Raw genomic sequence first — 26,572 nt, 5'->3', positions numbered from 1 at the left:
AAAGAATGACAAAGCTGCAACACTTGCAATTCAAACTTGTATTTCTAAAGAGAAATATGCCATGGAATCACAGCTCGCTAGAGTTCACATAAAAGACAGATCAGATAATAGTTTCCTCCTTCCTTATAAACAACCTCGCTCTCATCACATCAAAACTCTGGCACGGTAACTAACTTTTCTGACAGATTCCCATTCGGCAGCCTGCGAGCCGAAGAGCCGCACTTCCTAGCAAGAAAACAATGGATCCGGAGGAGAGAGCAGCGCTTTGGAACAGAGCAGGACGTTTAACTAACAGCTGAGCTCGATCCCCTCCCTTTGTTTTTCATCAGGGAATTCTTGCACTCTGAAACTGCAATAACTTACAAATGTCTCCTAGCTGTTCTTTGTCTTTCTTCTTCCAGTTCTGAAGGTCTGACACTTACCTCTCAGGCAGAACATGTCTCTCCTGTCTCTTCCACTGCGTGTTGGTATTCGCGGGGAAGTGTGTCAAGAGTTTTGCAGTGCACTGTCCTCACACAGCCCCCGTCCCTCCAGAGCACAAACACTCACACAGGTTCATAGACACTATCTGTAACCCCCTCCCTCGCTTTCACCCACGTATACACACACACACGGTGGCAACCTGCCAGCTCATGCGCCCTGGGAAAGTGTTATCCCAGCCCATAGTCCAGCCGTTCCATAGGACTGACACTGCAGGACAAAGGACAGAGAGGTGGAGAGATTGTGTGAGAGACTGAGTGAATCGGGGAGACCCCCTCCTTCTCTCTCTCTCTCTCCCGTTCTCTCTCTTCATCCCCATCTGCAGCACTGCAGAGCATTGATTGTTCTTAACTTTGCTGTCAGCAGTTCAGCCGTCGCTGGCTTTTGACACACACAAAGTTAAATATAGCTAAATCCCCTCGACTCAATTGTTTGTTACAGGAATAAAAGGTCACTGTCATCGACCGCTAATGCTCAGTCTAATAGCCAAAACACACAAAACTTGCTTTGTGCGCTGCATTTTAACCATGTCATGTGTAGATAGTTAATCTAACAACATCTGAATGCAAATACAGCATACATGAAACTGATTCATATCTATAGATATAACTTCAACCCTACTAGAATGTCATTTCTGTCAATGTAATAGTTTTGTCAATGCCAGTGCTGTTTTACTTTAACTGAAAACACGAGTGTTGACTGTGGAGTGAGAATAAATAGGATGTATTCTTAACTAATTAAATCAAACTGTTAAACTTGGACTCCTTACAAGAAAATCCCTGACTATCACAAGGTAAATCAAATCACGTTGCTGGGAACCTAGTTTTAAATTCTGTATTTTTACTAAACCTGTGTGATAGACCTAATAAACACAGTTAAGTGAGACTATTCAGACATTTTATTAAAATAGGATGAATTTGTCAATCAGTCAATTCAAAAATGTCCAATTACTTAATTTTTTCTATTTTTTTATTTTATTTTTTTTGATAACATGATAACATTGTGCAGGAAAATCTCAGTCCTATGTCAGGTTTTTTCTCTCAAAGCAAAACCTTTATTTTATTTATTTTTATTTTAGTGTGACATACTGTCTTAAAGTTCACCCATTAATAGACCAGGTTTATATTTCAAAAAAGTGCTGGTCTTCGAACTTTCTATTCAAAAAACCATATATAAAATGTATCGTGGATTCCACAAAATATTGAGCAGCACAGCAGTTTTCAACATTAATAAGCACTAAATCAGCATGATTTCTGAAGGATCATGTGATGCTGAAGACTGGAGTAATGGCTGATGAAAATTCAGCTTTGCCATCACAAGAATAAATTACTTTTTCAAATATATTAACACAGAGAACAGTTATTTTAAAGTGTAATAATATTTTGTAATATTTGTTTTTTGTTTGATCAAATAAATACATTCAGTAGGAGCATTTCTTTAAAAAAAATATCTCACTGAACTTTTGAACACTAGCATAGTAACTGTTGCATGTGCATTGACAATGATAAACCCATCCTCTGTCAGTCACACTGACACCTTCCAGTCATGATGAAACCCTCAACAAAATGTTCTGTACAGACGATAGCACAAACAGACAAACTTCACGTGTCCTCTGCTTACCTCTGTGATGGAGAGGAGCATAAACCCACTCATCACTCATCTCTATGGCAGGGGAAGAATCGTCCAGTCTGCTCAGAGAGAGTGGAAAGACCCAGAGCACCAAGGGTTCGAGGCAAAACAGGGTGACTCTTGCCTTCTGCCAACTCCCCTCTGTACCTCAGAAAACTCCTCTCTCCCCACATCTCCAAGAACCAGTGCCAACAAAAGCCTGACTTGAACCGAAGAGTCAGGCACGGCTCCAGATGCCCCACATTTACGCAAAAAAAAGCAGCTTAAATCACTCAAACATGAAGGGATTTATAAACACGCTTGTGAAGACCAAGGGCGGGCCCTTCTAGAATATCCATGCTTCAAAATATGATGTTGAAATTGTCCTCATTAGCTGCACTACAAGTAGTGCTGGTCTTCAACATGCCTTTAAGCTCCAAAATACACTCTTCTTTGTTTGTCTAAGTGAGTTTGACTCCAAACAAGCAAAGTGCACTCTCAGGAAGTCCTAAGAAAAACTTTTGGACTCAAAGTAGGGAACTTCCTCTGCTCCCCAGCTGTGACACGTCGGTGCGTTGGCGTGAGCAAGTGTGTGTGTGTGCGTGAGTGTGCTCGGCTGTGTCTGCTCCAGCACTATTTCTGCATACTCTTTCTTTAGGTGGAGCTAAATAAACTCCATCTGTTATGAATAAGGCGATTTGAAGTGATATTAAACTGAACAGCTCCTGGCTAAACCTCAAGATTCTCACACTACTCCTGTCTGATCTTCATAAGGCAACACTTTAGCGTTGTCCACATGTACTCTATAAATAGATAAGGCGGATTAATCGCTTTAGAGTGTCTTATGGCTGAGCAGGGAAAGGCTCTTAGTCCTGACACATAATGTGTCTGTTATTTTAATGAATTTGGCACGATTATTTATCTATGATGAGACAGTACAGAAACAAATACACAAAAACAGGTTAATGTGAATGTATCCAATCCAAAAGCACTGCCAAATCAGAGCAGATATGAAATGTTACTTGTTTATTGACTTTGATCAGCTGCATTAATAGCATTGCTTTCTAAGAAAAAAAAGGAACAAAAAACACTATATTTTAAATCTCACATTTAGAGGTAGACATACATCTCTTTCTAGTTTAAAGACTGTCCTTTGATATAAAGAATTATTTATGTGATTCATACATCAGCTAATGCCGTAAAAATTGGAATTTCAAAAGTTTGTACATTTTCAGAGTTCCAGACTGTGACTAAAATGTTTGCTAATGCAGTAAAAATGTGACATTTTAAAGTCTAGTCATGAAAACATTGTGTAAGGTATCATCTCATAGGATTCCAATATTAAATTATATTATAAGATTGCTATATTTGTTTTCAACATGCAAAAACCACTGCAGCACGAATTGTGATGTCCCATTTTCAAACAAGTGACTCTTTTGAACGAGTTCTTTTTAATGAGTCAGTGAAAAAGATTCAAGGATTTGCTTATGAGTGACATTTATTTTGCACAAATAGTATTTTTATCAATCAGCGAGTTAGATTAAAGAAATTCATCTGAATGAGTCCTTCTCCCTTGTGGTGTGTTTCTTGGGTTGTCCATTTTTACCATTGACCCATATCGACGCCACCAAAGAATGTTTGATAATAGTGAGAACATGTGTGCCAGTACAATCCGCTTGCCCATAGACAAATTTTTCCCAAAAGCTTTGAAATCTAGCAGCAATCCAAATCTTCCAGACTGCTTTACATGGCATTAATCTGGAAGCTACACACTTTGATCCTAAAACACTCTGAGGATGGCACCAAAACAGTTCCAAAGTCTTATATGCCATGCATAGTTTTGTTCAACACAACTCAGCAGCAATGCATATAAACTGACATTGACTTTAAAACATTATTTTAATTGACATGAAAAAATGTTAATTGTATTTGGGTCAAAGTCATTAAGATGTCCACATCAAATGAAATTTACAAAAGTGATTTTATGTCCATAGAACACTCTAAAAAATGCTGGGTTGTTTCAACCCAACTTTGGGTCAAATATGGACTAACCCAGCTGTTGGGTTACATTTTTCTAATTAAATTTTTAACCCAAAAGTTGGGTTAGTCCATATTTGACCCAAAGTTGTGTTGAAACAACCCAGCATTTTTTAGATTGAAAGCACATTAAATTTTAGTAAAGTGCCTACTTATCAAATAAGTTTTTGGAGAATAAAATGTCACAATTTGGTTCAAATAATGTAACCTTGTAATTCAGTGTAAAACAATATTTATGTAAAAAATAAAAAAACATGCTTATTCTGACATGCCCATATTAAAATATATAAAATAATAAGGGAGCATGAGTAAAACATTCTTACTGACAAATGGGCAAAACCTAGTGGCAAATTTAAAAATGTCATATGTCAAAAATCATAAATTGATTTTTGTTGTAAATATGCCTGTCAAGATTGTTGCACTGAATGACATTTTAGTGGGTGTCTTCTGTAAATCAAGGAGAAATGTATGATATTTATAATCATTTTTGCTTAGAAAAACAAAAGCAAAATTGTAATTAAATTAAACAGATTTTTAAAAATGGGGGTGGGGAGTGGCAAAAACAATTTAAAGCAGTATTACAATTTTTGTTTTTATGCTTAAACCCTTTTTCGTCTTTGACCCATTTACATTGTATTAAAACAACTTTTTATGTGCTCTTGGCATGCTTAAAAGGATCATTAAAGTCTAGTTTCTGGGGCTGTCTAGATAGTTAATATCTAGTTTCTGCTGCTTAAGGATGTTACAGTAATAATAACTTGAAACAATAATACAGCCGATTACTTTTGACATTGTTAGGATATTTTATATCTGAACATAAATGTACACTATGTCTAACTGCAAATTAGCAAACATATTTCAGCCACAAGAGGGTGCTATGAACTCAAACATTCTCTTTAACTCTAAGATTTGCCTAAAAGGAAAACACTTTTGTAGCCAGCTACTAAATTTGTTAATGTCAATCAAGACATAATTATTCTTTATATTCTGGGATGCTATTCAAACCTTTAAAAACATCAGATAAGGCATGATAAATAAAGAGAGGGAAAGATAAACTATCAAGCCAGAGCTGTAACAGATACCTGATACAGAAGCTTGTCTGAAACGCTTAGCTACCTTCCTGTTTATACAAGATTTTCACTTCTGCACAGTGTTTTTCTGCCATTTTGCCATTTAAACAACATAATTTATTTTAATTAATTTAAGAATTCATTTTATTTTGAGGTTATAGTTTGAGGTTATTTTCATGACAACTTTCCTTTTGGCAAGAAGGTTGCCATATAAACACATAAAAACAAAGTTCAGTTTGGTTTTGCATTTCAATGCATAAAGAAGCATTGAATAAAATGTAATGACACTTATGGTTTTCAGTAACTACTGGAATCTCTACAAGGAGCATGTGCTCAGACTGCAAAGTTGAAATGAAATGGAAATGCAATCTATTCCAGACAGACCATAACTGCGGCTTTAATTATGAGTTGGTCGACTCCACCCAAATAAACCAATGAATTTAAATTTCTTCTTCTCCACACATATACTCATTCCAAAAATTTATGTTGGAGGTATTTTGAAAGGCATTTTCCACACTAAAGCAGGACTAAACAACCCTAGGATCAGATGTTTTAAATTAGGATTCAGTTGGGAAAAGGGAGCAGATTTCAACCATAAAGTCCAGTCATATGACCTTTGCAAACTAATAAGCCATTAGACCTTACCTGACTAATTTTACCCTACATTTCCCCTTTTATCTGTTTTATTTCTCTAGGTTGCTTGTTTGTTTTTGCACAAAAATGCAATAAGGACTTATTATTATATACTTATTATTATTAAAATGCAATAAAAATTATTATAAATAGATATATAGTTTTAAGACCTTTCACAATATTCCTTCTACGTGTATTATTTATTGCATCCGGCTCAGAAATTCAGATACAGACATTAAGACATTAACTTGTAGAAAGGTGATTCTAGGTGATTCTGGCCTACGTTAAATAATGAATTATATGGACCGAGCTGATTTGTTTTGTATGGATCTTGCAAAGAGGCTTGATGAAATTATAAACAAAGACCATCCCAATGAGCATGTAGCGTTATTCATGAACTTGAGCTGATTTTGAAGAGCTTTTTCATCTTTGCTTTCATTTGTAGAAGCCAACCAAAAAACGACACCAGATATATTTCTGATCAAGAAGACGCCATATATTTTTCATACAACACGTCTACAACAGGCTGAATGCTTCATTTCAAGTTCAAGAAGACTTGTTCACAGATTTTCCCCTACAGACTTCTGCCAGTTGTTATAAGATTTCTTTCACTCTATAGCCAGACTTCACAAACAGGAAACATTCGCGAAACCAGACGGAAATCCTAAAGTCTATCACTGTCCTATATCTCATGATATCTTGAATGATCATATCTTTGTTATTCCAGTATCAAAGCTGTCACCACAGACTTCACATAAGGTCACCATCTGTATCAGCAACCATCTTGACCACAGCGTAGTATACTATAGTGCAATTTTACAGTAATCTTTTAAAGACATAAACTTTTGACTTTGAGATATGAAATTGTAGTAAACACTGGTGGAAAGTGTGGAAATGTTCAAAACATATGAAATGGAGATTCTCAACCAAGTCAAATGCCAAAATATGAGTTCATGCAGTAAACTACCCTACAAACTTTGAGGAAGATCCTTTCAAAAATACTTTTGACCACCCATTGTGATGGTGCAAACACTGACTGTTGATATACAATATACTGGCCTTCAGATTATATACAGCTCCTTGTGAGGAATGAAGCTTACCAGTATACATTTTTTTAAATAAAAATTATGTTTTTGCTACTTTGAGACACATTTAATAAGACTAACATACTACATTGTCTAAGCCTGTGTGTGTTTATGGTATATGGGAGTATGGGTTAAAAACGATAACTCAAAGTCAGTTAGACTGCACCGTGGCAGGGGGGCAATTCTTCGGTTCCAGACTTCCAGGTGTGAATCTGCTGGCTGACTGAGGGATTTAGGAATGTGCTGGATTTTTCCACCAAGGAAAATCATATTTCTCTTTCAGCCCGAATAAGCATCCCTCACTGACCTACTTCTCCACATTCCCATGAGATCTTTTAATTAGTCTGAAGTGAAGGGCAAACTGAAGGGGAATCTACACAAAAGACACCCACATGCTGAAGAAAAACGATTCCCAGATACCGTCATCTGGAATACAATGAGTAGAATTCAAGTCTTAAACAGATTAAAGCCTACAGTTATGCAAAACTTTTGGAATTCCCAAAACACAATAAGCAATTAGAGCTATTTTGTATAATTAAACAACAAAACTCTGTTGGAAAAAAAACAAAACCATCTTGAAATAGCCTAAGGTGGTTTGCTGTTTTTAGCTGGTCTCCCAGTCTGGTCAGGATGGTTTTAGAGGGCTTGGGAAACCAGCTTTGCTCACTTGCCCAGACTGTGAGACCTGCTTAAACCAGCTCAGACCACCAAACCAGCTTAGGCTACTTTAAGATTGCCTTTTCAGCCAAGAATAAAATGAAAACCATTCCAGTGCAATTTTTTATAACATTTTACAACTTACATTCCTTGCAAATGTTATTCTGAGCTAGTTAGGCAAAACAATCTCGACAGAAAGTTGGACTGAGGCCATAAACAGAAGGCAAATGATCTGGAACAGTAGAGACTGAGAGGCTTTCGCACTGAAAATGGGACTAAAGGCCAAGATGACTTGAATTGAACTCAATGAAAACATCAGCCCCTGACCTCTGTGAGTCATGTTGCCCTGAACCCGAAGCAGTCCTTTACTCCAACTCTGCCATGACTAAATAAACTCAATAACAAAAGCGCTTCAATCTCAGAGACTCTACTCTCGGTGCCAAGCTGGATGTAAGTTCAGGGCCCCTTCTGCCAAGCACAAGACACCTATTGTTAAAACAGAGCTGCCACAGGGCAGAGAAGTCCCTTAATGACGCTGAATGCACAGTAAACTTTCCGCTTAAAAAGAAAAGGTATGTTGGATCATTCGATTCTGACATGGTATACTCAAATAAACTTTTACATCAGAGAAAGTAAAACCACACTTCAGTCCCATTATTGCACTACTCTGTAACTCCTCCATATCTACCATTAATACTCCCCACTGATATAGTCCTTTGTTCTATGTCAGAAGTACCTGCCATTCTCCTTCCATTATTGTAATTCAATCAGACCTCCTCCTTTTGTTCTATCAAATTAGATTCTCTGAGAAAACCGATGAGTTGAAATCTCACCTGACATGGTCTGCTCACAAGAGCCTTTCATATCAAGCATGCTTTTTAGTCCAGCTCATGAATCCTGCTATTGAAAATCAGACTTCTCAAAATCATCATGAGAGAGGCTTCATAATACATAAAGAATAAAAATGTAAAACGGGCACACAAACCATCTCATAAAGAAAAATCAAAATTCTGTACAAGTGCTAAAACATACAACAGCTTATATATTAGAGCTGTTACAAATGAGCCAGATTTCCTAATATGTAAAAAGATGTATTACCAAACAACTTTACTGCCAAATAATTAATTAAAATGGAAAAGTAGTAAATAGAGTGTAAATACAAAGCCCTCTGCTTCCATTTACATAACTCACTACACAGAATCATTTCCCAACAACAGCTTACATAAGGAAATACAAAAAGTCCGGAGCGCCCATAAAAATCAGTCATGAAATAAAAACAAGCCCACCAAGTTCCACCAAGATGGACTTTACAGAAGTTCGAGTTGGAATCTATTGTCTGGTTGAGAGAGATATGTGATACAACTGTTTAAACAACAGGATGTCACAACAGTCAAGAGTGCAAAACTTTCCCATATGAGTGAAACAGCAGAGTGATCACGAGTTGTATTTCAGTCAGTGAGCATAAAAACACATTTAACAGAGATACATAAAATGTACAAGTACATATAAGAAGTTTTTCTTTTTTTAGTAAAGTAAAAAGTACAGCAAATATCTAATCATTATTCATTTATCTCCATAGTAAAATTGTAATGATAAAGATTAAGTAACTTCATAATCAACATATGTGCGCAGCGAAATAGTTTGTAGGAACTCTACAATGCACCGATTATTGCCATTTTAACTTAACTCCATTCACTAAAGAAATAAAATAAAATATTCAAAGAAAAACGTTCTGATCCAATTATAGCCTATTGTTGGATAAATTTCCAGTATTTTGGCCAGGCCATTTTGAAATAAGCATTCAACCTTCTGCAGGCCAGATTTCGAATCTTAGCTTGCAACAGTCCATATATCCTTCAATATGGACTTCAGAGGATTTTAAACTGATACCAGATTTTCATGGATTTGAATAGATTAACACACCAAGGTTCCAGCTTTTAACTCTTAGGAACTCAAAGCTCTCTGCTCGTATTAAGTTATTGCCCAGTTGAGCAGAAATTAAAAAAATACAACGTCAATGTCCATTCCATTTGCAGATAAAGAGTTGGAGGAAAAAGGAAAAAGCACACAAACAATGGGAAAAAATGACATTTCCCTAATTATAATGAGGAAAATATATCCCAAACAGACAAAGAGAGAGGGTGTGCATCCATATGGCTGTGATAAAAACAAAAACAAAAGTTTCAGTGAAAGCCTTCATAAGGGCTGGACCAACAACATCTGGTTTCGACATGCATTCCCCCTGCAGACGAACTCGAGAGGTATGGGTTGGAGTTGCTCTCTGAGGGAAGGAGGGAGGAGTAGGAATAAAACAGCTGGACTGCATACAGTCACACAATGTCTTTATGGTTTATATATTGCAGACCCAACAGTAAATCTACTATGCTTTATTGCTGCTATTGTCAAAACAAACAAAATATGGGGGGCTAATGTGCAGAAACAATCGTGTTTATGCAAAATGTTTAATTCCTTCGTGCATTATAACAAACCTTGACTGCATACAAATATATCAGGTATTGATTGATTCATGTATTTATTCTGTGTGCATTTATTTATTAATCAAAATTAAACTACTTCTGCCTCCGAAACAGAAAACTTTTTTTTTTAATGGACATCACCACCACGGACATTGCAGGCGATTCAAAATAATGGTCAATTAATATATATATATATATATATTTTATATGTATATAAATATATATATATATATATATATATATAAATTTTCTGTCCCTGTCTTTAACCATAAATATAATTTTTCAAGATCCAAACTATTTCAAATACACAAAATCAAGTCTTAGCCTTCTTTTTTTCTCAATAAATATATGATTTGAAAAAAATTAAGCAAAATGGGATGCAAACATGTTGAATAAAATTTCCATCCTTTTTTAGTGTGCATAACAACAAGGTTTGCAAAGACTATAAATTAAAAATAAAGTAAACTACACCAAGCAATGAATACAAAATATAAAAATATATATATATTTATAGTTACATTTCTTTCATGTACATCTGATACAAACCAATTAATAAATACTGCATAAAAACAAATCTGGTCAAAAGTTTTGGGGAGTCCAACAAGTGTGTATGTTTCAATTATTTATAGGAACTGTAAAATCACAACTGAGATCACCATATTCTACATATATTTGATCGAAGCATTTTCTATATCTTGAGACAAATAGTGTGTGTGTGTCTTGCTTTGCTGGTCCCCTCGTTCTCTCTCTTTCACAGGATTGGATCCTACCAAAGTGATCTCCAGATCTGATTGGTGCAAATGGGACCAAGGAGCGACAAGAAAAGGATCTGCTGTGACTGAGGAGGGAGCTCTGCTCATCTTGTGATTTCCTGTTGTTTCATTGTACATGTGCTGTTGTGTGTTTACTACAGAGTGTTGATGCTCTTAGTTGCCTGGTGATCTGCCTATTGTGTGCAGTGTGGATTTTGAGGTGATAAGGTGTTGTAAATCTCATTTTCCATTTTGTATATTTTGTAAAGTTTTGTAAATACTCTTTTCTACACTTTGAAGCTGTAGGGGGTGAGTGCCATTTTCTTTTGCAAATATTGTTTTCTCCTGTTTTTCATTTGATGGGGAGTTAGGGTAGCATATTGTATTTTTATTTAGTTTTTCTTTTGTTAGGAAATTTAGTATTTTCTGTTAGGAGCTTACTTGGTGTTTGTTTGTTGTTTTGGCCTTTGCTCACCCCTGAAGTTGTGCTTTTACTCTGTGGTTCTGTAAATAAATGTACAAAGGATCTTTGATTGCTGATTTCAGTTTATGTTGCGGCCTTACCCTAGACAGGGTCGTAACAATTGAAGATAGTCTTATGTTATTTGTCATTTGTCTGATCATTTAAATTATATATCGTATCCAGTGTCTATAGATTCCATGTCATAGCATACAGCAGACAAAGAATCCCTCACTTTCTTTTTCTTAGTACCTTATAATATATAGTCCAGGGCTGGAAGTCTGGAGCACACATGTATCCACTTATGCTCTGCTTCCTGCACTCCACTCACCTTACTCTAGGCTTAGTTCTGGAGGGAGGGCCAGTGAAAACACCCATTGTTTTCTTTGGAGGTGAAAGCATTGCAGGGAATCGCTGAACAGAAAGTGCAACATATCAACCATGGAGATACAAAGAAATATGTGGGTGTAGAGAAAAAAGGAAATAAAGAAGACTCATTTCTGCCACCTTGAACAAATCCTACAAATATATTCCAGAATAATCTATCATGAGCAGAAAGACAGCATTCACATGCTCAGCACAATGGTGAACATAGGCCCTGAGAAGACCTCAATGAGTGCTGGGCCAACCATTATTACTGGCACAGTAGTCTGTCCCAAAAGCCTCTATTTATTTATGTTCTAATTGGAGCTGGAGTTCACAAACAGAGAGTGAAAAGTGGCAGACAACCACAGGTGCCATGAGATAAAAGTACAACACAGCACAAGCCTGAAAGGAATTCCACATCTAGACAAAGCCAAGCATCTAGAAAGGAATTTGAAATTAATGATCTGGAATCATGCACTGCTGTTATGGCAAGCAATTTTAACGTTTATTCCTAAAATTAACAAGTGCATATTTGATCTTAAAATAGCATTTATTTTAGTATTCAACAAATAGTAACTTTTACATTAGCTATATATTCATATTATTATTTGTAATTTTAATCAATTGCTCAGTTTTACCACTGGATTCTATGGCTAAATTGTGTAGAAACACTTTTCATTTAAAAATTGCTAGTAAATTTCTCAAATAATGTCACACATTGAGCTAAACATGGCATTTTGAATTAGAAGACTTTTTTTTCATGTGTAGTATACTTATTTCTTAGTTACTATAATCTGTTCCACATTCTGAATAAATATATAAGTAGGCCTTAATGAATAGTTAAATCTAAATTGTGAACAGTAATGTAAAGAATAGCTACTTAAAAAAAACACACACACCGGTTGTAAACTAATTATTTAAAAATGCGTACTGTAATATAAAAATAAATAAATAGGCTACTAGTTAGTTTTAAAATATGCTTGCCACATTGTAGTTGAAGATGAAGGTAAAGCACTCACGGATCGTGGTCCTCTTGTGGTTGAGATGTCGCACAGTGTCCTGCAGTGAGTCCAGCCTGTGCTGCAGCGCAGAAGCTTTATTGATGACCAGCGCTGATTCAGTCTGGATCTCCGCAAACATGCTGCTCGCGTGCCGTGACAGATCGGACAGCTGACGGAGGATGTTAATCAAAGTTTGACAGTTCACAGCATCCAAGGAAGCAAATACATCACCATTAACTTCCAGTCGTTCTCTGTTTATTCTGCCCAGACTCCGGGGCTCCACTATTCTCTTATGAAACGGCATTTTTTTTTCATGGAAAAGATCAAATTTGTTGTTTAATTACAATAAGTCCACTTGTTCTTTATTAATGCTGTTGTCCATTCCGGTGTCTTAACCTGTTCTGCAACCATCCTGACACCCCGCCTCGTGATTCAAAGGATCCTGCCCTTATTCTTCTGTTAGAGTGTTTTCTTAAACTTTCTTCTGGGGGATCGGTTATCAGGACAGACTCAAACCCCGGAATCCGGAGGAGCCTAATGTGAGGATCTGGAGTTTGAGCAGGACTGCGGATCTCAGGCCAACTTCTGATAAACTAGCTAAAAGTATTTTTACTTTACTCAACTAAATTTAAAAAGTATCTGTAGTTTACCAGAGTGTTTTTCATCGGAAAACTTTACTTCACTACATTCCAAAGCATGTTACTGCACTACATTTTTATAAATTAAAATTACTGACACTTTAAAAGTACTTTTACAGCAAAGTAAAAAAAATACTTCACTACTGTCCTCCTCTGACTTTAATTAATTAATGTGGAATTGCTTTTTTTTTTTTTTTTACAATAATTATTTTGTTATGGCATGATCAGAGTTTATTTTACTTATGATATCAGGAGAGAGAAGATTAATTTCTGACATTTGTCGAAATTGATAATGATGCTCCAGTCGACAAGTTAGCCATTTGTGCATACTTTGTACCTTTACAGAGATATGTTAAACTTAACAGGAAGCACACTTTAAGAATAAAATATTACAGTAACGAAAGTGTTTTATTACTTCATTTAGCAGGAAACCTAATTGGAAAGGTATCCGTTAATGTTAAGCAGGTAAAGTGCGCCCTCGTGTGGCATCTATTTGGAAATGTCATTTCTTTTCTTTTCTTTTCTTTTCTTTTCTTTTCTTTTCTTTTCTTTTCTTTTCTTTTCTTTTCTTTTCTTTTCTTTTCTTTTCTTTCTTTTTCTTTTCTTTTCTTTTCTTTTCTTTTCTTTTTCTATGCTAAACTAAAAAATAGCTCTTGTCTCAAGTTCATGAAATACTTGGGTTTGCAGAAACATTCTCTGTCAGAGTAATTATTTTCATAATATTATTTTCATAAGAGTAATTAGATCCATAAGATTAGGATTCAAATGTAGGCCTACATACTATACGACGATCCATATATAGACATGATTGAAAATTATATTTGGTTAAATAAGTCATTTAAATATAGACTATATTGCTGTAAAACATTAGTATTTAGTAACTGTGAATTGAAAACAAGCTAGATGGATACACCTATTTCTGGAGCTGATTTGTGTGGCAATATAAAGAATTTATTGTTTTGTATAGATAGATAGATAGATAGATAAGGGTCTGGTGTGTATTGAGTGTGATGTTTTGTGTCTAGGGAGGGAGGGGCTGAACAGATGTGTTGCACTGAAACGCTCTTAGCTCCTCCCACCATCGGCTCTTAAAGGCTCTTCTGAGCTCAGCGCTCGCGCACGTCTCATCGTCAGCCATGTTGTCATGTTGTTTGTCTGACAGCGCCGTATAGCAACAGGTTGTCAAAGACTCTCAATAAAACACTGCAGAAATTCTTCGAAGAAACCCTGAAAGCCGCTTTTCATCACGTTAATTCAGAGGACAATGGAAAAGGATATGTTTTCCTCCCAGGAGAGTTTTCGCTCAGCCAATAATGCTGTTGTGTAATGTGAGTAACGTTACCTCTTGTAATACTGCTCAAATGTCTGCTCATGTTAATGGTATATGCTTTAATCACACTTTATAGCTAGTTAGAATACAGTTACAGTACCTATTATACACATACAGTCTATGGTAACTTGCATGTAACGTAATGTTGAAAATGTTCTGCTGGTTATCATTAGGTTTTACAGTGGTTGTGTGATGAGTTGGGAAAAGTGTCCAGTTTCACACTCTTCAAAGTCCTTCAGAGCTTCATAGTACAAATATTAGAGCTCATTGTGAGTCATGTCAATTCATGTAAAAGACATGATTCTAAGTGCTTCCGAGCATACTTTCTTCTCACAAACCTGCCAGACGAGTGGCAAACCCGTCTTTCTGCCTTTCACCCTCAGATAAGATGAAGCAGTACACTGTCTAGTGGAGTTAAACAAAATACGTTAGTATAAGTTATAGTTATTTGCTTTTGTATGAGATATTTTATTGCTACAATGACTCATACTGTACGTGACAGTTTCCGGAACATGATCTAATAGATTATGATGATGGTTGTTTTTCAAAACTTAATCCATTGGCTGACTAGACAACATTTTTGGCCACCACAGTCATTGGTCAGTGTTTCTGATCCTTTTATTGGTCTGCCGTCTTTTTTGTTCCAAAGATTGGACATCATATTGATCAATTTGCTCCTGATCTCTCTCTCTTAATAATTTGCTATAATTTACTCTATTCTGTAAACATTATTTGACATCACATAACAATCTTGTTGGGCTTTTGAATTAGGGCTCTTTTAAATTAATATTAATCTAAGTTAGTTGATTCCTTTTCAGGAAATGTCCTTGTAAACTCTGGATCAGTGAAGGAGAATGATTTATCAAACCATAATGACTGATTTTTGCCCTTTGTTTGCAGGTGAATGATCACATTACACATAAAATATGTTGCTGGAACAGTGCACGTATTGTTAACTAAAACAATTATAATTTGATCACTGAAATACAACCGAAATAAAATCATAATTGGCAAAAATAAATTGCAAAAACTCGTAACCAGATGAATAATTTTAAAATGAAAACTGAAAATATAAAAATAAAAGCTAATTCCAAATATTAATTAATGCTATAATGGTATATAAATATATAATACTAAAATATATATGTACTAAAAAAAATGGCAGTTTTTACACATAGGCCTACAGCCAGGGAAAATGTTGGCAGGGCAAGTAAAAATGTGAACTCCTGGCCCAATAACTGCACCAAGATCCTTTTTGTTGAGCCCTGATGTATCTTTAGAAAGGTTCAGTGATGTTTTAGTAGTGTGATGTTTATGTACAGTGTATATTATGCTTTCTTGCCAGCTGTCTGACTGTTTGTTCAGGCTTCACTGACGTGACCTGCATGACCTTCTGCACATAAAGCCATCTGACAACGTCTCTCAGAAAGTGGAAGAGCTCTGGGTTCTTGAAATCTGTCAAACAGACGTATTTCAGTTAAATGGATTACAAAACTAAAATAACAATTGACAAATAAGCAAATATAATTGAACAGTATAGGGAGATAATAATAATGGTAATAATGCCAGAGATGTTTTATTTATTTATTTATCTATTTATTTATTTAATTACATGATCAAGGCTACACGCGCTGTTCTACAATCAATGCTTTCATTTTATAAGATCTGAGGATTCAGTGGCAAGCACAAAAGTGAACGGTCTGACACGCAGACAGGGTTTGTTGGTCTTAATGTGGCTTAATGTCCTCTCCGACCACGAGGATGTGGGTCCAGAGCGTTTAACATTGTTTGTGACCTGTTGACATCCTGTTTCGTTTTTGCTTTCCTCCCACTTCCTTTGTTCTTTTGTGGCTGTTAAATCATACACAGGGTGGAGGCAGGAGGTGGCGGGACATGCCCAGCTATGACCTCACAGTCTATCTTTGCAGTTCTCACATTGTACTGTACACGTCATTAAAATAAAGTTAGTGAAGGAAGAATGACACCATTACATTGTGCTTTTCTCTGTGATTCAGTGTTTCCAAAGAATTCATACAGTACCAAAGAATTTGACATTATAATTGACAAGCAAATGATAATATAATGGAAAGTAAAAATTATTTTTAAATGTTTTATTAAGAGCAGAATCTTCGATATTTGCTGTAGATCAATCCATGCAAAATTTGACCCAGCTGCAAGTAACATGCAAAGCCACAATGAAATAACATTGGTCTCTCAAAGCTCTCAGGAACACAGCGGTTTTGGGTGATTTCCCTTTGACTCAATATGTACTGGAAAGAGAGCTATGCAACGCATGCAGTTTCTAATTTAAATATAGTTATTCTCATTTAAATATGCAGTTTGTCAGATCATTCAATTTAAATTTTTAATTTAATGTTTGTTTGTTTTTTATTAATTGTTTTATTTAGCGGTGATGGTAAAGACATTTTTAATGTTACAAAAATTAAATAAATGCTGTTTTTCTTTTTTTCATCAAAGAATCCTTAAAAGGTATCATTGTGTCTACTCAAATATTAAGTAGCACTTAATACAAATGTTTTTTTTGTAAATAATGATAATAATAAAAAAGTTTCTCGAGTAATTTTGCCATCATCACAGGAAAAAAATGACATTTTAAATATTCAAATAGAAAATGGCAATTTTAAACCGTATTAATACGTCACACTATTATGACTTGATGAGCATTAACAATTTAAAAAAAAAAAAAAAAACAGAACCTGACCTGCCTAATATTTGCACAGATTTGTGTCATGGCATTAAATGCAAATAAATAAGTCACTCAATCTGTCCACCGCTCTCTGAAAAAAAGAAAACCACAGCCGGTGTGTTAGATGGGGAGAGAATGAGAGAAAAGGGAGTGATATGACACGCATGACAAGCTACCTATCCGAGCGCTTTTCTGGAAGCTTGTCCTGTCTGACTGCATTCTGTTCCTCTATTGACCTGCTCCCACAGCCCTACCAAATACTGCCACACATCACTTCCTGTCAGCTACTTTCTCCCCGTTTTCAACGTGTGTATATTCTGCTATCAGTAATTGGTTTTGAAGAACTGACAGCTGACAGATACAGTACAACTGGTCTGTTAAATGACTTCTGATTAGTGGTAGTCATATATTAACCTAGCTGATGCTTGGACATTTTGGGATCAGCCGATATTAGATAAACTGACCACTTAATAGGGGTGTATAAAACCAAAACATATGTCATAAGTCTGGGTGGTCTAAATGACTAGTCTGTGGTGGGACAGTCTTGTATAATTAGGCTGCATGGTGTCTGCCAGCTAGGACTGGCCGATATGTTGATATTATCATATATATCGACGATGTCTCGAAAGTATTGCAATGTCAACTGTCAGGTAACAGATAATTATAGACATTGTCGGGAAAAAAATGACAAATCATAAACCTAGAAAGTTGCAAAAAATATTTTACATAGCCCCATAGTCACCATAAAGGTCTTTCTGCATGCAAGAATGAAATAATTTAGTAGAAGGGTTGGGAATCGGAAAGCTATTCTCTACAGCCCTACTGCCAGCCCCCGGCCTGGTCAGATGTGTTTCTCAGGGATATACAGACAAAGATACAGCCCTTCAGTATTCAAATAAAATAATAGTTTTGTATTTGCTTATCCTTTTTTCCCTGTGGCAGCTACATATCGTAAGGCTGCATTTATATGTCTGAAATGTATTCCTGTGATGGCAGAGCTAAATTTTTGGCATATTTCTGTTTGTGTGTGTGTGTGAATGAAATGTTATGCAAATAGGATCTATATACAAGTTTTTGTACTTGCATATATATAAATCATTGTCCATTATGTCTGTTTTGGTCTCTGTCTGTACCCATATCAACCCACCCCAGTCATATATAATATAATTATCTGCCATCTTGATCTTTTTTTCATGTGTACAGTACAGAGATGATGTCAGAATATAATTGATTTAATGTGTGAATCAGAGTTCTTGGCTGACACCCATTAGTGACCCCCACCTCTGACATTTACCGGAAGCATTACGGTAATATTTATTCAATTTGCAAGAGTTATATATGATTTCATCCATCAGTGTCAGGCTTACAGGAATAAACCTACATAGTGCTTTTATTTCATTATACGTACTAAGACATTATTAGGAGATATAGAGTGACAGCTTACAATTTTTGGTAATGAAAATTTTGCATCTGCACCAATTTACATATTTTTGCTCAGTTTAGGCCTTTTTATAGACTTGAGGTATTTTTCCTCTTAGAGTGAGCTTTATATTCTACTGTATCATATCCATTAAAAGTTCAGTTTGTTGGGTTTTCTTGGCTCTTATTTCATGATTCAGGCTTTGCGGGGTTAAAGTGTTGTTTCCACCCAAAGTAATGATCAAGCTTTCTTTGATTGCAGTGAAATCAGTTTCTGATGTTATTAGAAAGAGGATATCGATGCAGTCAGTCATAAAAGTTTCATTGTTTATTAAGATTTTGCACATAGAGCATTAGTCTGTTGAAAACATTTGTATGGGGAGTTTATAGTGCTCATCTCCTCCCTCTCACCCTTCCTCTCTCCTTTACACATCCTCTTCTCTCTCTTTCACTCTGAGAGTGCAGGACGGAGATAGCGACAGCCCTGCACTCCCCTGCCTGCATTATTAATGAGTGGACATTTCTTCTTTCTCTCTTTGTGTGTGTGTGTGTGTGTTTGTGTGGTGCAGATGACTGATCTAGCCAGCTGAGACGAGGAGATCAGGACCGCGCTCCTCATATCCCTGCCACCTGCAGCCATGAATGGTAAGAGCTCTGCTTTATATTTCTATGTGTGTGTGTTTACCCATGTGTCCAAACCAAGAGGATTTGTGTGTGTGTGCTAGAGGACCTTTAGCCTCATAAATGCAGTAGAACATGAGTTCTTTCCTATTTATCGTGTCTCGTTCATATTTGCAGTGTGTGTGCAGGTGCTGCGCTGCTCTCACACACTGCAGCATCCGTTGCTCACACACACCAGCGGCTCTGACCATCCGCTTTGATTTCTGCCTGTCAGCAGCCCATCTGTCACACTGACACCTCACTGATAGCTGACTTGTGCTTGGATATACAACATACATATAGCTGTACATTTGAATAACTTTTATCGGTTCACCCTGTAAGTTTAGTTTTACAAGATATTCTGTGGCATGTCTGCCTTTTCTTTTGGAGAATGGTTGTTTTTAAGAAAGATGAATGAATTAAGGAAAATGAATGTGTTAGGTTATTCTGACAATTTCAGCCAAAATGGCTGCTGTTCTCCTTGTTTTGGATAAGCATTCAAGAGTCAAATTCAAGGGACTGGTAGAAAAAAAATGATCTAGCTATATAATGTGATGGAGTGGATATGTTATGCTCGGCTAATCAAATTGTGAATGTTAAATGGCAGTTTAAATTGCCAGATTTTAAACTTGGCTCCTCAAATGATGTCATTTCCTCTTCATTTAAAATGGCAGCTCACTCTTAATGTTATGTAAAAAATGAATGCAGTTTGGTGGTGATTATTTTGTAAAACAGAAAAAGTACACTTTTTCAAGATTTTTTTTTTTATGAAATAGTTGAAATGGAATATATTTGACTTGTTATAGAGAAATTTGCAAATGCATGTACAACTTGTTAAAAAAAAATCTGAATAATGCCATGCCATTTTTATAGAATGTGTATAGGTTTTTCGAAAGAGTGTTATGTCTACTGCAGCTTTAAGCTGACATAACTCTGTAATTTCAATAAATATCAGGGTGACACTAAGTAATATTTAATTTAAATATTTTCATCTGAAAGTGTTTTTTGTTTTGTTTTTTTTTGCCTTTGCATTGTATGTACACTTGCACCGAAAGACAGAAGCAATGTGCCACATATATAATTCGAACAGCCTGACTATGCATTATGCAAATCCCACTGTAGCTTGACTGTAACTGTGCATTTAAATGTACCTGCTGATATTAGAATATTGAATCTGCCTGCACTATTAGTAGTTTATTTCTTATCCCTATTTCTTTTTCTCTTCTTTATCCCTTATTCATTTTGTCTACGCTTCTTGTAAGGTGGTCGGAGTATTTGGGCTATAACCCCAGAGGAGAGGAACAAACATGATCAGAAGTTTGACACCCTCTTGCCAGTACAGGGCTTTGTTACAGGTATGTGATGGGGAGCCATTGTTCAAATGTATTAATTTTAAAAACCTTTTTTGTTATTCTAATTATGATATTATTATTTATTACAGTTTTTAATGAGTTTAATCTCTTGAAGTTAATAATATATAAATTAATTTACATTTTACACAAATTATTGACCAAATATTTCATTTTATTTAATATTTATATTTTATAAAAAAAATTGTGTATAGGGGAGAAAACAAGAAACTTCTTCATTCAGTCAGGGCTTCCCCAGTCTGTGCTAGCTGAGATCTGGTAAGAAATCCTGACCATGCACAGTCTTTAAAAATAAAGAAAAAGGAAATCAATGGAGAAGTCTTGACCTGTTTGTTTGTGTTTGGTAGGACCCTGGCTGATATGAATAAAGATGGTAGGATGGACCGTCTGGAGTTTTCTATAGCCATGAAGCTGATCAAGATGAAACTGCAGGGACAGAATCTTCCTACAGCTCTGCCCATCATCATGAAGCAGCCACCTGTGCCAGTTCCAACCATGCCAGCAACACCTCTCGGTACGCTGCCTAACTACACTCTAACCTGCAGAGCGATGATCTAAGAGGGCACTGGGATTGTAGCACGCTTGCACTGTAACCAAAATGTGAATCAGTACACAGTTTATTGTTGTGTCTACAGATTATTAATGTTAATCTAATTATCACAATACAGAACAGGCCAAAGTATCTCTTTAGTTACCTTAACCAGCCGCAGTCACGCATGAATGCTACCCAAACAACAATATTCACTGTTCAGCAATCTGGCCTGCATTGTAACGAGGTCATTTATGTGGAGGTCATTGAAGTCTTAAAGGTACAGTAGCAGTTTAGTGTTAAAAGGATAGTTCACCCCAAAATTCTGTTATTAATTACTCACCCTCAAGTCGTTCCAAACCTATAAGACCTACAAGATCACGTTTTGTGTGCAAAGACAACAAGCTGTTGCTTGCCTCCATTTTGGAGAGTATCACAATGCATGGGCGCACTTCCACTTCATGTAAACAACGCATGCGCATTAACACGGACATGCGTCAGCATGCAAGACACAGCAGACTGGATGAGGAGGAGAAGAAGAATTGTTGATTAAAGTTTTATTCTTTGCGCGCTTAAACTATTATTGTAACTTTTGAACCACTGATGTCACATGGACTATTTTATGTCATTACTACCTTTCTGAACCTTGATCGTGGTAGTGCCCTTGCTGTCTATGGGAGGGTCAAACAGCTCTCAGAATGCATCAAAAATATCTTAATTTGTGTTCTGAAGATGAACGAAGGGCTTACGGGTTTGGAACGACTTGAAGGTGAGTAATTAATGACAGAATTTTTGGGTGAACTATCCCTTTAAGTTATGACTGATTTTGGTGAAAAAAAACCTTGATTAACATTAGAAGTAGAATTTAGATCTAGCCAATGCTATAAAAGTGCAAATGATACTTCCCCATTTGCTAGGAGAACCTCAATCCTCGTGAAAGACCTTTGTATGACAGCAGGTGCACAGCTTGATGGCCACAAGATGAGTTGAGTTGTAATGTGGAACAGATGGCTGTAACCACGACCTTCAAAGTGTACAGGAGAAACATGTCTTCAGCTTTTTAGCTTTAAGATTTAGCATTGTTTTTGATATTTGTAAAAAAGCTTTCTATAAAAAGTAGTGGTTTGAAAACCTCTCAAGCAGCCTTGCTGTCTTATTGTCTAGATATGTCTGTTTGAATTTGCCCTTGTGCTTTTACAGGAATGGGAACTATGCCAAATGTACCCATGATGCCCAGCGTGCCCATTCTGACCCCTATACCAATGACCACCATGAGCCCCATGCCGGGCATGACTCCCATGATGGGCACCGGGCTGTCAGTGCCAGTGATGCCCACCATCAGCACTCCAGCCCTGCCTAATGGACCTATTGGCATTCTACAGCCGACCCCCATCCCGCTCTCTTCCAGTAAGACAGCAAGTCAAGCCTGAATCTAGTAAAATTGTGCCATTTGTCTTTTACTGTTTGGGATCAGTAAGATATATATATATATTTATATATTATGTATGTATGTGTGTGTGTGTGTGTGTGTGTGTGTGTGTGTGTGTGTGTGTGTGTATATGTATGCATTAGTGCTGTCAAATGATTAATGGCAATTAATCTCATCCAAAATAAAGTTTTTTGTTTACATAACATATGAGTGTGTACTGTGTATATTTATTATGTGTAGATATACATAAATAAATACACATGCATGTATATAAGAGAAAAGTTATGTTTATTATTTTGGATGCGATTTATCATTTGACATATATATATATATATATATATGTATATATGTATCTCATTATTATTATTTTTATTTTATTATTTTTTATAAACTTCCAAAAACTTTTAAGAATCTTACTGACCCCAAACTTTTGAATGTTAGTGTTATGTCATTGTGGATGTGTTGTAAAGCCAAGAGCCAATGTGAATATACAGTGTGCTAAAGTTGAAGTGACACTGATCTCTTACTGCACTCAGCATTTTCTTTGCTTCAGCCTTCCTGTGTAAAGACTGAGCTATATCTTGATTTAACAAGCAGCTCTTTATGCATAAACTGTCTCAAAATGACAACTTTGCAGCTTATGTTATTGTGCATGATGTGTTCCTTCATTAATTGATTGAACACTCTGTCTCTGAAAGAGTGTTACTGCCTACATTTTTCTTTAAGATGTGTTTTTTTTCCGTAGCTCTCCCAGTTTCAAGTTCCTTTTCCTCCTCTCCACTGGGCTTCTCTGCCACTCCATCTTTGCTGGACCTGGGCTCGAGCAGGTCAGGAACTTCCACACATATACCTTTATTCGCTTGTTAAGTCTGACGTCACATAGCAGCGCTTCCGTGTCCAAACGCTCTATCAGTTACCACGAGAAAACAAGAAAAAGTGCTAATATAAACTCACAATGTGATAGAATACTAGCGAAAAAGTTATAATCTTAACCTTTAACTCCATACCGAAGTCCCAGATAGCCAGACAATGAAATTATAAATATAAAAAAATATATAAAAAATGTTTGTGTTTGGGACGCTGTGAGCACGGAGACTGTAGTGTATACCGTAAGTTTGAAAGCATTTAGCTTAAATTATTAATATGAATAAACAGTGCTCATAAACGTCTGCTGAGGTCGTATTTTCAAGTGAAGCGAGTTGAGCCTTGGACCCGGAAACAGCGCTTCTTACGTCATTACTTAACAACTGAATAGTGTATAATTAATCCACTGCCTGTGTACATAATACTATCTGCACACAAAGTGACTTGTGCTCTTATGTCTACAGCTCAAACTCCTCCCCATCCACATCACTGACCAGCAACTCTCCTAAGGGTGGCCCTTTTGATTGGGCCATCCCACAGGCATCACGACTCAAATACAGGCAGCAGTTTAACAGCCTGGACAAGCAAATGATTGGTTATCTAACAGGTATTTAATTACAAAGGATTTTAAAAAGAAGAATGTGTTCAGATAGCACTTATGTACTGTAGGTTCTCTTAAGGATGCCTGGGGACAAAACCTTTAAGATGCCTCTGTGATAATCTCATGGTTTTATGGTTAATATGGGATGTAGAGACTTTAGCTGAAGGCTAGTAGTGCATTAGGATGGCAATCCACACCCATGTGGCTCATCCGCAAAGCAGTTGACAGTATCACTTACATACCTCATGACAAAGACCCATGTGCTAGAGAATTTCAGGAATGAGGACGTGGGTACAACATGACTATGTAAGGTTTATTTCACAGGTTTATGGCATTGAGTATAAGCCCACTGCCTTCATCTCAGGGGCAAGCTGTTTTGTTACACGTAATTTGAGAATGGCACTCATTTTTCTGTGTGAAAAGAGTTCTCTTTCATCATCTCGTGTTCGAGATCCACCTATGGGAAGGGCATCCGTACCTGACCTCTGCAGAAGCATCCAATTGCACCAAGTCTGGCTAGACAGACAAAAGCGCGCAGCCAATGCCAGGTAAGGCCCCACCCCTTACCTAAGGGCATATAATGGCTACGACGATGCTATTCTCCAGTTGACATTCGCTTCTCGCGATCTCTGCACAGACACAGTTCGGTTGGATTACGCTGCTCACTTTCGTGTCTTCAGGAGGATATATCGCCAGATCAGCCTCTGCCAGACGTGACAGTCGTCTTTTCAGCCTTTCGCTGTGTTCTTCATTCGGAGCCGCCCGCGCTCTCGCCTTTTTCACCTGCTACCCTTTTCACCTGTGACCCCCCCCGCTATCGAGCCTTCCATCGCCATGCACCTTAACCCCGCTCAGGGCAGGCTGCTCGCTCCCCCTAAGCCGGTCTTGCCCAACAAAATGGACCGTTTTTCTGCCTCAGTTCACCAGGCCGCATACAAGTCCTCGGCCTTGGCTGTTAGGGCCCTGAACGTCTCTTCCCTCCTCTCCGCTTACCAGGCGGAGATTTTGGACGAACTAGGGCAACAGCTGAAAAAGGGAACTCCTTCCCTACCTTTGTGGAAGGAGATCCTTACGGTGAACGACCTCATTGTCCGTAACGCTCGGCAGGCCGTCCAAGCCTGCAGGCGCTCTATGGCGCTTTCAGTGGTGGGAGAGCGCGCTCTCTGGCTTAACCTGTCGGGCCTTCCTGAAAGTGAGAAGCGGCGCATCGCGGGCGCATCGTCCCCGCCGTCGCATTGATGCAACAACGGTGTGACGACAAAAAGGAGGATGAGGCCTTCAAGCTATGCCTCCCTAGGAAGGCGGCCCCTCGCCAGGCACCCCTTGTGCGTTTGCACACCTGCAATGGGACGACATTTCCACCAGAGCAAGGAAAGGACCCGCAACAAACCCCCTCCACGGCAGAATAACCCACCGCCTGCTAGCACTGGGGAAAATCGACTCCCGCTGCAGCCGCGGCTGGAAGACCATCTAACCCTGCCCCCACCGACTCGAAGCTTAAGCGGCCTGCCTGATGTCCGGCTGATGGGGGCATCGAGTCCACGTTCACGGGCCACGAGCCCTTCGGACTCTCTTTCTGTCCCAGAACACCCGTACAAGAGACGCAGGGTTCCCCTCCTCTCGAGGCTGCCCAGCCCATGTGTTTTATGAACGTTGTGTGTTCCCCCCTCACTTTCAGGGGGTCTGTTGTGAGGAAAAGTGCAGAAGCAGTGTCACCACACCGCACACACTCTGTTCCCCTCACCCAATTATTAAAGGCTTCGGCCCCAGTGTTTCCCCAACACAAAACACACAAAAAAACTAAAAAAAATCACATTAAAACAAACAAATCTTATGAATTCGTTTTGGAGAGAGGATCTCTCCCTGCAGAGAGGGTCCATCTCTCTGCGGAGAGAGAAAGTCCGTCTGAACCCCTGCATGACCCCTGTCTATCGCAGTTCAGAGAGGGGGCGATAGTACAATATTGCACATGCCTCAGGCTGCAGGGTCTTATGGCTTCAACCATCCAGGTTGTGTCGCTGGGACTCCTGAGAATGAGAGCGTTCATGAAATGGGTTTTGTCACTACATTTCAGCCCGACGCGTCATCTTTGCCGCTCTGTAATAGTGACGCGCGCCTGCTCGGCAGCCTTGCGCCACTGGAAGAGCGCAGACTTTTACGCACAGGGAACCCCTCTGGGGACTGTTATGATGCGGAAAGTTGTGACGACAGATGCGTCCTTAACAGGCACCCAGGAGGGCAGAACGGTGAACGGTCTGTGGCCGAGCAGACTACGTTCAGCGCACATTAATTATTTAGAGCTTCTGACTGTATGGAAGGCTCTGAATCATTTTCTGCCTCGCCTGCAGGGACATCATGTGCTCGTACGCTGCGACAATACCACAGCAGTGGCTTATATC

The 26,572-nt window shown here is 37.7% G+C and overlaps 2 protein-coding genes across 9 annotated transcripts in view; one reads left to right on the top strand and one right to left on the bottom strand.

Annotated features, from left to right (window-relative positions):
• The window catches only part of nhsl1a (NHS-like 1a), a 52,298-nt gene extending 39,203 nt beyond the window's left edge, over positions 1-13,095 (bottom strand). For 2 of the 5 annotated variants that reach the window (XM_059520512.1, XM_059520514.1), the window contains exon 1: positions 12,645-13,091. In XM_059520512.1, coding sequence (XP_059376495.1) covers positions 12,645-12,930 — 286 coding nt within the window. In that variant the 5' untranslated portion in view covers positions 12,931-13,091. Of the gene's footprint in view, positions 1-422; positions 669-12,644 lie in introns of those variants that run through there. The other 3 variants (XM_059520517.1, XM_059520513.1, XM_059520516.1) reach the window with 3 other exon arrangements.
• Positions 13,096-14,374: 1,279 nt separating this feature from the next.
• itsn2b (intersectin 2b) overlaps positions 14,375-26,572 on the top strand; it is a 37,597-nt gene continuing 25,399 nt past the window's right edge. For all 4 annotated transcript variants that reach the window (XM_059520510.1, XM_059520509.1, XM_059520508.1 and 1 more), the window contains exons 1-8: positions 14,375-14,592; positions 19,290-19,365; positions 20,643-20,735; positions 20,945-21,008; positions 21,098-21,264; positions 22,480-22,686; positions 23,454-23,535; positions 24,037-24,179. In XM_059520510.1, coding sequence (XP_059376493.1) covers positions 19,359-19,365; positions 20,643-20,735; positions 20,945-21,008; positions 21,098-21,264; positions 22,480-22,686; positions 23,454-23,535; positions 24,037-24,179 — 763 coding nt within the window. In that variant the 5' untranslated portion in view covers positions 14,375-14,592; positions 19,290-19,358. The remainder of the gene's footprint in view (positions 14,593-19,289; positions 19,366-20,642; positions 20,736-20,944; positions 21,009-21,097; positions 21,265-22,479; positions 22,687-23,453; positions 23,536-24,036; positions 24,180-26,572) is intronic.

Source organism: Carassius carassius, chromosome 32, assembly GCF_963082965.1.
Source record: "Carassius carassius chromosome 32, fCarCar2.1, whole genome shotgun sequence".
In the NCBI taxonomy this organism is placed as follows: domain Eukaryota; kingdom Metazoa; phylum Chordata; class Actinopteri; order Cypriniformes; family Cyprinidae; genus Carassius; species Carassius carassius.
The sequence above is the reverse complement of the archived record's forward strand: the minus strand, read 5'-3'. Positions and strand labels throughout refer to the sequence as shown.